Source organism: Diabrotica virgifera, chromosome 1 (genome assembly GCF_917563875.1).
Source record: "Diabrotica virgifera virgifera chromosome 1, PGI_DIABVI_V3a".
In the NCBI taxonomy this organism is placed as follows: Eukaryota; Metazoa; Arthropoda; class Insecta; order Coleoptera; family Chrysomelidae; genus Diabrotica; species Diabrotica virgifera.
In genome coordinates, this window is record NC_065443.1 from 8,505,855 (window position 1) to 8,523,690 (window position 17,836).

General features: G+C 33.6%; 2 protein-coding genes across 2 annotated transcripts in view; one reads left to right on the forward strand and one right to left on the reverse strand.

Annotated features, from left to right (window-relative positions):
- LOC114329090 (probable G-protein coupled receptor 158) overlaps positions 1-17,836 on the reverse strand; it is a 382,856-nt gene that overhangs the window by 194,234 nt on the left and 170,786 nt on the right. The gene's annotated exons all lie outside the window — the stretch shown is intronic.
- On the forward strand, positions 480-2,204 carry LOC126887144 (uncharacterized). The gene is made up of 3 exons (XM_050654509.1): positions 480-1,414; positions 1,657-1,736; positions 2,035-2,204. Exons 1-2 carry the CDS (start codon positions 541-543, stop codon positions 1,719-1,721), a joined length of 939 nt encoding a protein of 312 aa, XP_050510466.1. The 5' UTR covers positions 480-540; the 3' UTR covers positions 1,722-1,736; positions 2,035-2,204.

The window sequence follows — 17,836 nt, forward strand, 5'->3', positions numbered from 1 at the left end:
TAGACGTCAAGACCTTTCATTAGAGTGGTTGAAATGTGTAAGTAGGATGAAAAAAACAGTTTTTACCGCTTTATCCTGCTATGCATGATTTTTTCTAAAAAATAACGATAGTTTTGTACTCCAACCGTCAAGACCTTTCATTAGAGTGGTTGGAAGGTGGTGGTAGGATCAAAAATAAAAAAACCTCAAAAATAAAAAAATATAAAAAATGAAAAAAAAAAAAAAAAAAAAAAAAAAAAAAAAAAAAAAAAAAAAAAAAAAAAAAAAAAAAAAAAAAAAAAAAAAAAAAAAAAATTAAAAAAAAAATAATAAAAAAAAAAAAAAAAAAAAATTGAAAAAAAAAAAAAAAATAAAAAAAAAATAAAAAAAAAAAAAATTGAAAAAAAAAATTGAAAAAAAAAAAAAAAAAAGTTTTTTGTTTGAGAACTGGTTTCAGGAGGGCATCCACCTTTCTTTGTTTCAGAACTGGTTTCAAGACGGGCTTAAGAATCTACCCTACCACTTCGTTGGGTTGAGTTCTCTTATAAATTTCAGTTTAAGATGTTCGCTCAATTATTTAAGTCTTGTTTTTCAACCGCTTCCGATCCTGAAATGGATTTAGATTGTCATGAAAAGTGTGTAATCGCCGCAAAGCGTGTAATTTGTGAAGAGTCGCGTGAAGAGTCACCGGTACCGAGAAAAAAAAAACGGTGTGAATTGTTTGATGTCGTTCCGTCGGTCATCTCTCCAGCGGTGCCGGAAGTGAGTGGGAGAGAGAAGAGAGCGTCGTCAGAAGACAGTATCATATATGTGGGGTGTGAAACACTAACCCCAAAAACTATAGAAAGGGAGCGCTTAATTTTAAAAGTTAAGAAAAATAAAGTGGTGGTGACTCCCCAAACTATTACTGTAGCGGCGGAGGTGCACGCTCCCCCAAGCACTTCAAGTGACTACGTACCTGTTATCGAGGATATCTCCGAGCCCGAAGACGGTACACCTGTGCTAACTTACTCCAAACCCTCTGTCGAGGATGAAATATTAAATATCGCTGATTATAAATGGGAAGAAATTGAGAAACCCATGACAGAGGTAAAAGTTTTAGAAAAAAAAATAATCTCGGAGTCACAGCCGTCACTCAATACTGTAGTGGCGGATGTTCTACAAATCACAAATAGCGATGAAGCCCACCACATCGCGTTTTGTGACGATTTCAAAGGAGGGTTAGTGGCGGCTCTAGAACGCCATCGGGACCGCCTCAAGAATAGGTTGGACGAAAATACCAAGGATAGCGATTTACTTGAGGAAGCTGTCCAGAATATATTTTCGTATGCTAAGAAAATGATGGAGGCATTTCATTTGGAAAAAACTCGCCTAATCGTTGATCTTAACAACACAAAAACTCTCCTAGCGAATGCTGTAAAATCAGATTCTCGAGGTAAGAATTTTTGATTATAATATATCATAACAATTTTATAGTCGGTTCGCTAAACTCAGACACAACTAGCTAGTGATTTTAGTAGGTAATTTTTTGTTTTTTACCAATTTCACCAAAATTGGTAAAATTACTAACTATTTATTAATTATTAACTTAAGTAATTATTTTTTTACCAACTTGTTAAAATTACTTACTAAAATAATGACAATTACAATACTGATTATGTTTTTCGTTTGTTACAGACTTATTCAGCAAAAATGCCGCTGGTGATATCCGGAGATGCGGAATGACGGATGAGGGTGCATAAAGCGGTATATATTGTGTGAGTTTTTATACAATTTTTTATCTAATCTAACTTTACTTTTTACGAGCATAATAAAACAGTTTTTCACGAATTTTTACAAATTCTCTATTACGGAATTTTATTTCGTTCTTCTATTAATGCTATTTGTATATTAATACAACTTTTTACGTATCTAACTTTTACTTTTTACTAGCATAACAAAACAGTTTTTTACGGATTTTTACAAATCATATATTACAGAATTTTAATTTGTTCTTCTATAGTGTTTATAGTGTCTTATACTGTTTTCTATAATGTTGTTATTTCTTTGTTACAGATTCTACCCCGTAGGCGGCCCCCTGCAACCCTGTATAGTTAGTATGCATGATTTTTAAAAGTGTATATATTGAATCATAGTTTGTATTTATGTTTATTTTTAGTTAGTATTAATTATTTTTTAAGTGTATATATTAAATTTTATATTTATGTTTATTTATTTATTTTCTAATAAAAACGTATTTAACAATATACATGAGTTTTTCTTACTTTAAACTTAGAGAAGTATTTAATTTTTATAAAATAATATTTATGGCAAAGGGGGTAAGAAACAAATTTACTTTAAAAAAAGTTAAAATATTATTTTAAATCAAGCTTTTATACCTATCAAGTTCATAATTATTCTAGCATAACTTTATTATCATTTTGAATCAACTTTTTGTGAACCAAGTTCTATAGTTCGTCCAGTCTAATTTTTATAAAATTTCTTCTCTCCATCTTAGTAAGACTTATATCGTCATTTACACCATAATTCGATCGCTTTAAAAGTAGTTTTAAATAAAAAGCAAAAAATTATAATTTTGGTATCCATCTTAACCGCTTTCAACATAAAGAGTAAAAAATAAGCTTTTTATTATCAAACAGTTTAGTATTAATTTTATGTTTGGGTAGTAAAATATAACTTAGCAGGTTGCAGTATAACATATAATTTAAACATTTATTTAAAGTTGTATTAAATCTTGTTTTAAATGAAAAAACAGTAAAAATTGTGGTTTGCAGGTTGTAACAAAAGGGTGGAAATAAGTTTGTAAATAATTTATTATCAATTATATTTTCAGATGGTATATAAGTATACAAAGTAAATTATAATTTAACATGTTACAAATTATTATAACAATTAATTCCAACATTTACTTAAAGTTCTATGATTACATCGACAAGATCGGGTGGTACAATCATAGGTTCCCAACAGATTTCTTCTATCTCACACACACGCCCGTTTTCTATAGCCATATTATCATCAACGTTATCTTCTTCATCTATTTCATCCTCCACCCCGTCATCCTCTGAAGAAGAGTCCTCCGGGATTGTTGAGAGGCTGCATGCAGATCGCAGCAGGTTTGTTGTAGAATCGCATGGGCCGGGATCAATAGTGCCGCTACTTACCACCCAGTCCGTGCTAGAATCACATACGTCACTATTAACATTTACTAACATGTTTGATGGAGAATAGATTCCCGTAATCGCTACACCTCTCGTACTCTTCTATCTCTCGATTTCTATCACAGGTAGCACCCCCACCACCAGACTAATAAGGGTGGAAGTTGGGTAGGTGGATAAAAAATGATTATCCGGTCACGGACAGATCACTATACCTCTCAAACTCTTGAGTGTGACTATTTTCGATTTCTGTGGCAGGTACCACTCTCCACTACCAGACCGAACAATGAGGGTGGGAGGTGGGTAGGTAGATGGCAAAGAAAGGTGAATATCCGGTCACGGGTAGTTAGGTAACAAAAAGTTAAAAAAGCAGTCAAAGTTTTATTGGTCTTATCTCTTATTGTTGGTTTTTTACTTTTTGATAATACGGGAGGTTGGTAGGTAGACGGTAAAGAAAGGTGAATATCCGGTTACGGATAGTTAGATAATAAAAGGTTAAATAAGCGGTCAAGGTTTTATATTTTATTGTTGGTTTTTACTCTTTATTAATATTATTAACTTTTTCTGTTTTATAGCGTAATTAGTGTTATTAATGTGGTGAGTTTAAAAATATATGGGTTTATACCCCCCTCCATTCTAATTTTACATTATATAAATTATATCCCTGTATAACTTTTTTAGTCAAACATGTGTCTTGACGATGGTAACTTTGGTAGTATGCGTTCGTTTGAGAATCGTTTACTATCATTTCAATATTGGAGAGGTCTAGTCGACCCCGTGTTGTTAAGCAAAGCTGGGTTCTACCATACAGGGGTTGCTGATGTAGTTTGCTGTTTCTACTGTAAAATCGAAATACACAAATGGGAATCATACGATATACCTATTGATGAACACATAAAGTATTCAACATGTCTGTTTGCAAGACTAATGAAATCTAAAACATTTGAACCTGATGATAAACCGAATATGTTGGTTAAATCAAAACCGAAACTTGAAAACTTTAAAATTTATGATTGTTTTTTAACTGTAATTGTAATTCTAACTGTTTTATATACAATTTGTAATAAATTATAAAATATTTTTGTACTACTTATTAGATTTAAATTTACATTGGGAACAAAGAAAGTTGGTTAACCTCTAACTTTGCTAAGAAAACTGGTTCACCTCTAAAATTTGTAGTTAGCGATACAAGTTTTAAAACCTGTTTTGATGCGGTGGAGTGGGAATCGATGGTATATAACTGTATTGATGTAATCATAAAATCAGTTTATGAGTAAAAATAACTATAACCATGCATCAAGAAAGTGTTGAACTTATTATGGATAAAGTGAATAAATTAGTTACCAGTGAAACATCGATACCTAACTTAACATCTATTGGATATTACACCAACAAAAAAAAAATTAAATAAAATTTGTGTAAACTGTTGGGTAGAGGTACTTTGTGAACTCGGACAACACAACATGTTTGATGATGTGTGTCTAAGGATAAAATTGCGTGTGTACGTTAACACATACCCGACAATGCGTTATCTATTAGACACAGCTTTGCAAAGAATTTTTGAACTTTCCGAAGTTTGGTTTTGGGTGGAACAATTCCTAAAAAAGACATCAACTTTTGATGACCTTTTCCCAAAACTTGTTCAATACCAACAATTGGAGCGTCTTAAGCCTATAGAAGACCTGCTACCACCAAGGATTCTAAAACGATTGGAGGGTGCGCGGTATCAACATCCTTGCAGATGTGAAGGTTGTTTTGGTAAAATCCTGTGAACTGTTAAGCTCATGGAACACCTGGTACTACCAAGGATTCCATGATTCATGCGTACGTGGTGTCAACATTCCTACGAGTGTGAAGGTTGCTTGGCTGTACAAGTGGACTATAGATAGAATTTATTATTGTAGTTTGAGTTTAAAAATAAAAAAGTATAAAATATAATTTTTTTATTAAAATTTACTCCATTACAAAATTATCATATATAAAAAATACATTTGAAAGAGCACATATACATTTTTTTTCAGAGTGGTAAAAACATTTTGCTTCCGATACTGGTAGTGGTGGAAATTCACCTACTTCGACTACAGGTGTAGTAGAATATTTTCTTATGTAATTCGCTTTTTCCAACCCTTTTACATAGACTATTTCAGCTTTCTCTGTTATTTTCCTTATAATTTTTTTAAACTCATACAATGGGGTATAACCTTCATTCCAAGAAATGCAGTGATGGTGTTTACTTAACCATGACACCTGCTGAATTAAATTGGGAGGTAACATTCGTAATGGAAAAGGAGGCTTAAATATATATACCATAACTTTATCTCCTGAATAACACGCTAATTCTTTACAAATAAACTTATTATTCTCGATTTTAAAACCTTGAATGTCAATAACAAGTTTCATATTTTCAATTGTTTAAATTTTCGAATAACGTGTTTTAGGGTTTCGTACTGTTGAATTTGTTTTTTAAGTTCTTTTAAATGGTCTGTGAAGTTATTTAACGTGTTTGCATGTGAGCGATACATCGTAAACTAACATTTATAATTGTTACTATCAAATAATATACAATTCCAACACCTGTGTATTAATACTGCTTTACTATTTTTGTTAGTGGATTGTATGTAAATTCCTTCTCATGTAAAATTAAACAATAAGCAGATACATCAGTTGTTGAAGGTGTATTTGTTTCAAATTCGATACGAAGAACGACAGACCCATTTTGGATCACTTCTTTCTGTCTAGAACAATCTATATGTATTAGCGGTGTTTTAGTTTTAAAATCTTGCGGGCTAAATATCGGTTGGTTTAAGTTTAAATTATAATAACTTGTCTGAAAACTTCCAAACATCTCATAAATTTGAGCAAATTTGTTAGTGTCAAAATCTATTTGTAAATCATTATAAGGATATCGTTCAGAATTCAAAAATACCTTTATATTTTTAAGGTCGTTATGATCAAATTTGCTCATATCTTTAGTAATCTTTGATTTTCTCCCTTTCTGAAATGCGATAATGATATGTCTCGGTGTTTCAATGTTAGTACTGGTTTTTACCGCCCACGTATGCCGTGTCGCATTATTTAATGATGGGTATTCAATCATTTGCCACGAACGAAATTTAATTGGTAGCTCAATATTTTTATGAGCTATACTATTTAATCGTAGTTGTTCACGCATGCTTGGGCTAACATGAGCTACATTCCACTGTAATTTTGTAATTTCGACTTTAGGACGTTCGGTTTCGTCAATACTCACAACCGCATCGACATCATCGTTTGATCGTATTAAAATAAGCTCCTGCTTACAATTCATTATAATTCGTCTGAAGTCTTCAAAGAAACCTGATAATAATCGTAATGGTATGCAAACGTTAAAGTTACCATGGGCGTCCACTATTATTTTTTCATTTCCTGATTTTGGAAACCATCCAGCATTTTGGAATAGAATACTTTCGTTTTCGTTGAGACTTAGATAGTTTTTAATCGTTGATACCAGTCCAACCTCTCGAACAGAATCTATAATAACTCCATTTAATTCATACCGAAGCTCGCGAAATAAAAATGAAATAGCGTTATTTATAAATTTCAGTTTTGTTGGTTCCTTATCATCGTGTGTGAGTAGCTTCCCCTCTATGTCGAGATATGATGTCGAAGGTAACGTGTACGCGTCTAGATCTTGAATGGGAATTCGTATTTCATCGTTATAGTTCAATTTTCCGGGAATATATGGTGAATAGGTGTGAAATTGGTATTCTTGTATAGTCGTGTCATTATAAGGTTGCCCAGTTACATGTAACACTTCCATCACACTAAAACTTTGAAGCCAAGCTTTTTTAATAATAATCGATTAGATGGTGTTAATATTGCAACTGTTTTTTTGAAACTGTTAGATTTTTGCTTTCGGTTGTCTCTTTTATAGTTTTTTATGTAATGTGGTTGTTGGTAAGAAAAGTTTAAAACCATTATAATCGCTGTCGTAAATGTAAATTTATAGTAATCTCTTCTTGACGAAAATTAAGTAATTTACCGTTTTGATCAACAATTTTTATACTAATGTTGTTGATCGTCTTAACGCTGATGGGGTAATATAAAATATTTTGAGGTGACTCAACTATTTTATATCCACTCGGTACGGTAGGGAAAAACTGGTGGATTATATGAACTGGGTTCCCATTTAAATACGAGCCTGAAGCGATATTGCAGTCCACACAGATTGCATTCGTCACTGAAATATTTACTGGTTCATCAGAAACATGTGTTTTATTTGCTTCCAGTTCCCTTTTCTTGAATCCGAAAATTTTACCTATAGAGTTTTCAGTAGTGAAATATAGTGCACAATTACTTTCAATAGATACTTTAGATGTGTTTTTATCTGGGGTGATATTTATATAAGCAGTTTTATCTCGTTCTTTCATCAACTTTCTTAAAAGCTGAATTATATCTTCTAATTCATATGAGCCCAAGGGAATATGAGTTGGATAAGTAAAATTACGACAACCAAAGAGAAATACATTATTAGATTCGTCAATGTTGGGTATGGAGTTAAAAGAATAAAAGTTTGTTAAACCAACTTCATAATCAAGACTTTCATCCAAGTAGATGGGTGGATTAAAATTATAACTTAACGTGGAAGACTTCCCGGTTAGGGTAAAGTTGTATGACATATTTTCTAGAGGCTTGTATTGTTTATACTGACCCACAGGACCTACTTATAGTGGTTATATAGAAATTGTAATGCGTATTGACCGCAGTTGTATGAATTATGTTGCAACCTTTCATAATTATAATTTATGTTCACAGAACCGCCAGTTTTAAAGTATTTGATTACATCGCGTGGTGGTGACAAATCACCATAAGAATCAAAATATATAATGTTATTGTTATCCTTTGTATAAGCTGTCCAGTGCGTACCTTTTCCACTATTTGAATCCATATTTATAATACCGCTTTCATTTGTTCGAATTTTATTTGGTAAGGTATCTCTCATGAAAACACCTCTAAAATGCGGGATTTTTAATACTTTCACATATTTTCTTATATCGACATCTGTTAACGGATGATGGGGGAATATTAGTTTTTTGAATATGGTTTTAAATACATTCCATACCCTTTAGTAGGTTTTAAGTATAACCCTTTACCTCCTTTTTCCATAGCAAGATTATGCCGTTTTTGTTCAACAATTTGTTCACGGTTGGTTTTTGCGTCGTTAATGGCCTTCATAATTGAAGCTGTCCCACCCCCAACAGCGCCTAAAGCCCCGAGTAACGGTAATAGTAAAGGTAAAAAACCTCCTTTTTTAGGTGTTTTAATAATACAAGTAAAATTTAATAAAAAATTTTGGTCCTGGTAAAAGGTATATTATTTTAAAAGGCCCTATAGGGCTACAAACATCGAACAGAACGTTTTCGCTCTAAAAAGAGCATCATCAGTGTTGCAAGAACATGGTGAGCCAACCAAAAAATACGAAGGTCAAAGCCTTTCAAAAATGGACTAAAAGTCACATCAAAATGCTAACATAGCAAATTCCAAAGGATGGATATAATCCCTAAGGATATGGCCCTAGGATAACATATGACTCCCACACGTTGTAAGTGGGTCAAAGGTAACAAATTAGGTCATTATGTTACAAGAGCTGACAGGCAACTGAGAGTTGCCTGTCAGCTCTTGTAACATAATGACCTAATTTGTTACCTTTGACCCACTTACAACGTGTGGGAGTCATATGTTATCCTAGGGCCATATCCTTAGGGATTATATCCATCCTTTGGAATTTGCTATGTTAGCATTTTGATGTGACTTTTAGTCCATTTTTGAAAGGCTTTGACCTTCGTATTTTTTGGTTGGCTCACCATGTTCTTGCAACACTGATGATGCTCTTTTTAGAGCGAAAACGTTCTGTTCGATGTTTGTAGCCCTATAGGGCCTTTTAAAATAATATACCTTTTACCAGGACCAAAATTTTTTATTAAATTTTACTTGTAATTAATGGTATACAGCCAGCTACAGGAAATTCTTCCTAGTGGATTTTTAATAATACGTTTTTTTAAATTAATTTTTTTTCTTTTTAAGGAACCGCCTTTTTTATTTAACCTGCGCCTAAATCTTTTACGTAAACCCATACCTAATTTGCGTTTACCCTTCATCGCCGTTGTAACTAACCAAGCTGCTGTTTTTTCACCAAATGTAGCGTCTTTGGATTTTACCCGATCCCAAGCTTTGTTCTCTAGTATTTTATCAGCTTCGTGTCTTTTAGCAAGTTCTTTATGTTGGGAATATGTAATGTCGTGTTCTTTGCAGGCTTCGTCTAATAAATTTATTCCTGAATCACCGCGTGTAAGTCTTTTCTCTAGCTTAGTCCCCGGTCCACAATACGAATAACCTGGGATGTGTACCTCGACTGGTAGCTTATTAATGATAGAATTTAATAATCCGCGACCTCTTCGTTTTACTGCTGGATCTCTACTAACCCTTTTTTGCCTCATTATACTTCCTTTTATATATAATCTGCCACCCTATATATACCCACATCATTCTCAGATATAATGAAGATCGAAAAACAACAACTCTCTCTCCCTATTACAAACCACGATGTAGTTGTACAGGATAATAAAATAAAAAAACATGGGGGTTTATTTGGCGGTGATTCAAAACGCTGTCTTATTATAGGGCCGAGTGGGTGTGGTAAGACAAATACATTATTATCGTTGATTGTTCATCCTAATGGTTTAAGATTTCAAAACATTTATGTTTATTCCAAATCACTTCATCAACCAAAATATGTATACCTACGTGATTTAATTAAACCGATATCTGAAATTGGGTATGAAGAATATAGTGATTCCGCAAACATACCTACTCCAGAAGACGTTAAAAACTATTCAATAATAATCTTTGATGATGTAGCTTCTTGCGATCAAAAACTTATTCAAAGTTATTTTTGTTTTGGTAGACATAAACTTACCGATTGTTTTTACTTATCACAAACTTATAGCTCTGTACCGAAACAGTTGGTGCGAGATAATGCCAATCTTTTAGTGATTTTCCAACAAGATATGACGAATTTAAAACACATATATGACGACCATGTTAATATTGATATGAGTTTTCAAAAATTTAAAGATTTTAGTTCTTTTTGTTGGAAAGATAACTATGGGTTTGTAGTGATTGATAAGGATTGTTTATTATCTTCAGGAAAATATCGTAAAGGGTTTGATACTTTCGTACATATATAAAGGAAGAAGTGCGCCTTGTTAGTGTTAGTAAAAATGGATACTCGAATTGCTAAACAGCTGTTAAAAACCCGTCAGGCATTAAAACGTAAATACCGTAGTTTAAAAAGTGATATTACCAAGTCTCAAAGTCAGCTAGAAAAAAATTATCAACCCATAACAAAACCGCTTAAGGAGTTGTTATTAAAATTAGAACCTACAAGTAATATAAAACAAGAACCTGTCACTCCTAAATTTGAATCTTCTGTATCTAATTCTCGTCGATTAAGCGCACCGAATCTTACAAAATATTATCAACTTACGGCTTCATCACCAATTAAAGGTTCTACTCCATCACCAAATAAAAATTCTACTTCATCACCAAATAAAGGTTCTACTTCATCTAAAACACATACTAACTTTGGGGAACTCTCTATTATCCAGCCTAACGCGATCGAAGAAACATTCGAAACAAGTCATGGGGGAGATAGTGCAGAAAATCCAACCTTTACATCACAACATGTAGGAAATAGTAGTAAAGATTTCAATCGATTATATGAAGAAACTCTACTAGAGTTTAACAGTATGGTTAATAATCCTGACGTAATGAGGAAATATTATGAAGTATTCACTAACCCTTTACCTCGGCAGTACGTTAAAAATAATATAGAAGATGTGGAAGGTGAATTTGATAATACATTAGGAGTGTATCACGATTTAGCAAACGAAAAATTCTCAATTGGTGATTCGAATATTGAGTTTGAAGGACCGGATATGATTATAAACGGTGTTAAGTATATAGGGACTCCAGGTCTCTATGAATTATTATTTAAGGCTAACCCTATTAGTTTTAAACGTGAAGATGTTAACGAATATGTTGATATTTTACGGAGGACCAATGCTCTTCATAGAGACAATAACCCTGAATTACCAATTAGAAGAATTGATGCTAAAATAAAAGATAAGTATAATTTTATCATACAACCAGTGTTAGAAACTAGACCGCAACCTCCCCGACAAAGGTTGAGTTCTCTACCTTCAGGTCTTGGTGTAACAACTAGACAACACACTAAAAAATTTACCGGTAAAAAAGGCGGTGCTTTAACATTGAAACGGTTAACTACGAAGCCGACGGAGTATAAATACTTTGACAATTACAATGAAATCATAAAGAGACTTGGACTGCTTGCAGCATCACAATCTTCAGGAAATAACGCTCACGGTAACGAAATCATTTCCATTATTGAGGAACTTCGAGAAGGGGGTATAATTCAATAATAATGCCTATTAATAAATTTGGGAGCCACTTTCTAACTGATTTAAAGTCTTGTGATAATTCTACAAACCCGTTATATTTTATTTGTGATCCAACTTCTTACCACAGTAAATGTATTATAGCTTTAAGTGGGGAGAAAAAAACGAGTTTGAGCAAGGAGTTTTATGTATTAGATAATGGGGGTGTGTCATATATATTTACTGTGGACGGTATAATTGAAACAATACAGCATTACAGTTTTAATGGATTACTTTTAATAAATTCTACACAGTATAAATACGGTCAATTACCTGGTTTACATATAAAAAAAGGTGATAAACTTTCGTTTAAACTTGATAAAAGCCCTAACGTTTTTGTTCATATTACCCTTCAGTGCCCGCTGGAAAAAAATGTCTAATCTTAAAGAACAAGTCGTTAAAGAACTGCATAAACCTGCAAGAAAAAACTTTAAACGGAGACATGTTATAATTAAAGGTTTGCATGATTTGTGTCAGGCAGATTTAGCTATTATGTCACCCTTTGTTAAATACAACAATGGATATAACTATATCCTTATCGTTATAAATACATTTAGTAAATATGTTTGGGCGTCACCAGTTAAAAGAAAAACAGGGGCTGAAGTCACCAAATGTATGAAAAAATTTTTATCTCAAATGTCTAAATCCCCTAAACATTTACAAACAGATAATGGAACAGAATTTTATAATTCACAATTTAAACACCTGATGTCATCCTATGGTATAAATCATTACAGCACATATTCTAATTTAAAAGCAAGTATTGCTGAACGTGTGATACGGACTCTTAAGTCGAAGTTGTGGAAACAGTTTAGTCTGCAAGGTTCTTATAAATGGGTTAAAATACTACCGTCTATCGTTGAACAGTATAATAACACCAGACACTCAACTACGGGGGAAATTCCAAGTAAAGTTAATGATGGAAATGCGAAGTATATAACTGCTTACAACTGGTTAAAAACCGTCGATAAACGTAAACCCAAATTTCGAGAAGGGGATTATGTTCGAATAAGTAAATATCGTCACGCGTTTGCTAAATCATACACACCATCTTGGACCACTGAAATATTTAAGATTAAAAAAGTACAGTTTACCAACCCGACTACCTACTTACTTGAGGATTCCAAACAAGAGGAGATTAAGGGAGCTTTTTACACAGAAGAACTTCAAAAAGTTAAATATTCGGATGTATATCTTGTAGAAAAAATATTACAACGCAAAGCTAATCGAGTTTATGTTAAATGGTTAGGTATGGATAAAAGTCACAACTCTTGGATTAGTAAAAATAATGTCGTATAAATATAGAAAACGTAACTAAACGGATTTAGTTCACGCTTAAATAATGTCTGGAGCAGGTCTTTTCATTTTACATACCGTTGTGCAGGGAGTACTTTATATTTACCAACCTTATGCTGTGAAAGATATCCATATATGTTTTGATAAAAATGGTATAAAAAATGATAGTTGGCCTTCACAGTGGGTCAACATGAGCCTCTACAAGCTAAATGGGGTGGAACTTAGATTTGCTTACATACCAAGTAACAGTACAGTGTACAAACTACGGTTACCCTTCCCAAATTACTTAAACGATGAAACGGAATGGCGTCAACTATATAGCTGTTCAGGTGATACTCAAGTTGGAAGAGAATATTTATCAAACATTTGTTTATCCTGGTATTTAGTTATTTGTGTTACTTTTCTACTTGTAAATGTAATTATTAGATATGTTAAACATTTTGTATTTAATAAATTTTATAAATAAAAGACTTTTATGTTTTAATATTTATTTAAACCTGTTATTGTATACATACATTCTATGATTTAAACTTAAAATCGGGGATATTATTTTTGAAGTTTTTTCAATTCTTTTTTTAAACCTGATTGTATCTATTACAAACATTTCCCAATACCTTTGCCGTGCTTGATGATGTGCATATTTCCAAACTCGTAGAACATGTGTTTTGTTAAGATATTCATTAAAAGTTACTCTTTTCCCAGTTTGTGTAGACATCTTTTAGAACTTCTGGATACACATACACTAATTCCAAAATATTACTTAAATCTTCAAAGCGAATGTGGGTGCTTGCGTCGACACTTCTTAACACGTTTTCATAAAAATTACCTGTGTTGTTTCGTAATCGCTGATATAGACTCTTCAAATATTCATCGAAACTTCCTTGTTTTAAATGGTTAATATGATGTTGTATAAGCGGTAACACTTCCCATAATTTACAAATGCTTTCGTACCCCAAATATATATAGGAGTTAGTTTGAGATATTTTTATTACTTTAGCTTCCTGCACCTTTTCAAATTCTACACTATAGTTTTTTCTATCTATAGACACACTATCTCCCACTGTATACAGATAATTTGTAATTACTCCTTGGTAGTATAGTAAATCTTTCCAATCTTCTTCCGTGAATATCACCCGTTGCCCTTGATTACCGCATAGAGTTATCACTGGTATACACTCCGCACCATACTTTAACCCAATAGATACAAATTTACATTTTGATCTATTTAACTGAAAGCTTCTTTCTGCTATTATTACATCTTTTTTATTCTCCACAACATATTTTTGAACGGGTGTGTTACCACTAAAGTTATATTGAGACATGTTTACTCACTCGATAGACAGGTTAGCTAACCTTTGATTCTCTACGTCCGTCTAGTTAATAAGTAGAAGATGTCTGAAAGTGGGAGGTATCTGTAAGCGGGGGGGGGGGGGATGGGAGGTATTTGTGGGTGGGAGGTATCTGTGAGGGGGGGTGTCTGCGAGATGGGAGGTATCTGTGAGTGTGAGGTATAACCAGTTATTCTTGTGTTGGCTATTTATTTTACATCTAATCAAACATTTAGTATCCGACATGGGTTCTTACAGTAAACACTTTCCTGCTATTCCGTTGAGTGCATTTTCTTCTGAAGAATTACGTGATTTTCCTTTACAATATCTTCAGTATATGAAAACATCTGATTTACGAGAAATTGAACATAAACTACCAGATGAAGTGAAAAATGATCCGCATATTCGACAGAAAATTACTCGCTGTTATCACCATTGGCCTTCCACCTGTGATGGGGTGATGTATCCTCCTTCTATAAGTGACTGCTATATTTGTATTTTAAATCTAGTTGAACATAATCCTTTATTAGAGCAAGTGATAACGGATCATTACCTTCGTCGTAAAGATTTTTGTTTATTTAACAAACAAGAGATGGAGCGATTTCCAGCGTGGTACCTTCTGGATCACGTAGATGGGTTTGATTTGTTAGATAAGTGGGATGAACTTCCACCACATATTCGTGAAAATGAAGCTATCCAAATGAAACTACCTTGCTGGGAACACTGTTCTACTTCATTATTTAGCAATTACCTACCATACAAATATCAATGTCATAAATGTATTACATGAAAATAAAGTTGTTACTAATTCTTGTTTATTTAATATATTTTACCTTCCCCACCCTTCATTCCTCAATAGTTGTTGACCGGTCGTTGACTTCTTAACCGTTTGTTAACTTCTTGACCGGTCGTTGACTTCTTGATCGGTCGTTGACTTCTTGACCGGTTGTTGACCTGGTCAATGGTGTGAGGTATACAAAATGGTGGGAGGTATGAAGTGGTGGGAGGTAAAAAGTGGTGGGGTATAATGTGGTGGGGTATAAAATGGTGGAATGAGAGTTCTGGCCGCACAACCCCCACCCCTTTTTGTACCCCCCACTCCTACCCTGTATACCCCCCACCTGTATAATTGGGGGGTGGGGGTATACAGGGTAGGAGTGGGGGGTACAAAAAGGGGTGGGGGTTGTGCGGCCAGAACTCTCATTTGCCCACTACTATTTTGCTTTAACTGGATAAAGTTGTCTGATAAAACACTAGCCTCGGTTTATCTTTGTTTCTTTCCACGAAAACATATCAATCAAAACTTTGAGCCACGATAAATCTTACCTTTCTTGATTAACAAGAAACGCACTAAAGATTTATGAAGCAACACAGATAATCTCGATACACAGGAATTTATAATCTACGCAAGTCAAGTATAGCGGCGACCGTGTTGTTTGTTCGGATTCATTAAACACGGAAAGCTTTGGTATTTTGGTCATTTTGGAAATTATTTAATCAGTATGAATTTATAACGCATTTTGTGTGTATTTCTACTTCGAAAATCATATTTTGAGAATAATTTCTTAAGTGGAAATCGAAACATAAAAAATGAACGTATTGTCAGTTAAATTTGTGGTTAATTCCTATTAAATAAAATATATTACGTAGATATACCAAAAGAAAATAGTTTAAGGGCCATAGTTGTTAAGTGTGTAAGAATTTCAGTATGTAAGGTTAAGACGTTCGAAGGTAAATACGATTTTAAGATTTTTACAGCGAACACATTTATTCCTCCCACCTTTTTCAATTGGAAGATGATCACCAATATTACTACAATATTTTACTCTCTTTAAAATGTGCCCTTGTTTCCTTATTCTTTTGTGCAATGATTCTGATCTACCTCCACTAATTGGCGATTCTGCCAACTAGATAACAAAATCAATGAATGTTAGTCTGTTTATAATACAGAACAAAACAAACACAACAGGCGTAAAACCACTACATCAGAAACGAAGCAGATACTTTAGTCAGACAAATAAAAAGGGAACACTGGCAAAGTTTCTCAAAACAGATGGAACACGACTTCTACGGAACACAAAAAGAAGTATGGAGAATGATCAGAGGACAAAAAAAGAGATGAACAAATTAATAAAAAAGAAACACATTCAGAAGCAAACTTGGGTAGACTACTTCCGACCACTTCCGATTAGCTAAAGGCGACGATAAGGAACCACCTAGACCATAAGTGATGACAAAAGAAGAAATAAACATTGGGCAGAGAGAGTTAAAGAAAGCATACAAAAATTATAAAATAGAAAATATACATAAGAGGACAGAATATCGAACGAACTCCGAAAGTACGGAGGACAAAATCTGACTAAACAACTATTAAAATTAATACAAAAAATAAAAACAAAACAGAATACCACAAGAATGGAGATCAAGCATCCTAATATCTCTCTTCAAAAAAGGAGCCAAATCGGACCCGGAGAATTACAGAGGAATTAACTTATTAACACATTAAAAGTAACAACCAAAGTGATAACAAACACACTGAATGAAATTATAACACTAGCAGAAGAACAACAAGGTTTTAGGTCGGGAAGATCATGCACCGACGCTATATTAATTTATAATGAGGCAAGTTCAAGAGAAGTCATTAGAATACAACAAACCGGTATATTTATATTTCGTGGTTCTTAAGAAGGTCAACGAAGGAGGAATAATTAAAACGACCGAAAACATCTACCAGAACAACACAATAAAAGTAAAAGTAGAAGACGAACTAATTGACCCAATTGAAGCTGGCAATGGGATAAGACAGGGAGATTCCCTGAGTCCTTTATTGTTCAACCTGATCATGGATGAAATAATAAAAAAAGTAAGAACTAAAAAGGGATACCAAATGGGAGAAAAACAACTTAAAATAATCTGCTATGCAGACGATGCAATAATACATAGGCGTAACCAGGATGATCCTAAGGGGGGGGTTACAACTACCTGAAAGGGGGGGGGTTACAACTACTGGAAGGTCTCTGAGGGCTATGGTGTTAAGCGTATAGAGCTCAAAGTACATCCCAATGGGGGGGGGGGGGGGTTACAACCCCCAAAACCCCCCCCCTGGTTACGCCTATGCAATAATAGACTCTCAAAGTGAAGTTGATTTACAACGTATGCTGCACCAATTTAGTAGAACCGCCAGAAAATCTAACATGTTAATTTCCCCAATAAAGACAAAATGCATGGTTATAACATACCAGCAAATCCAATAAGAGTAAATTGAAGCTGGAGGGTCAGATAATAGAACAAGTAATGGAATTTAAATATCCAGGCATCACACTATCTTGCTACGGAAAGCTCGAAACTGAAGTAGAAAATCAAGTGAATAGAGCAAACTGAGACACAGGTTGTCTGAATGACACAATATAGAGAAATAAAAATATCGAAAAAGAAATGAAGGCAAAATTTACAAAACAGTCATCAGACCAATAATGACATACGCGGCAAAAACACTACCTGATACAGAGAGGGCAAAGAGATTGCTCGAAACAGCTGAGATGAAAACCCTTCGAAAAATCGATGATAAGACACTATGGGACAG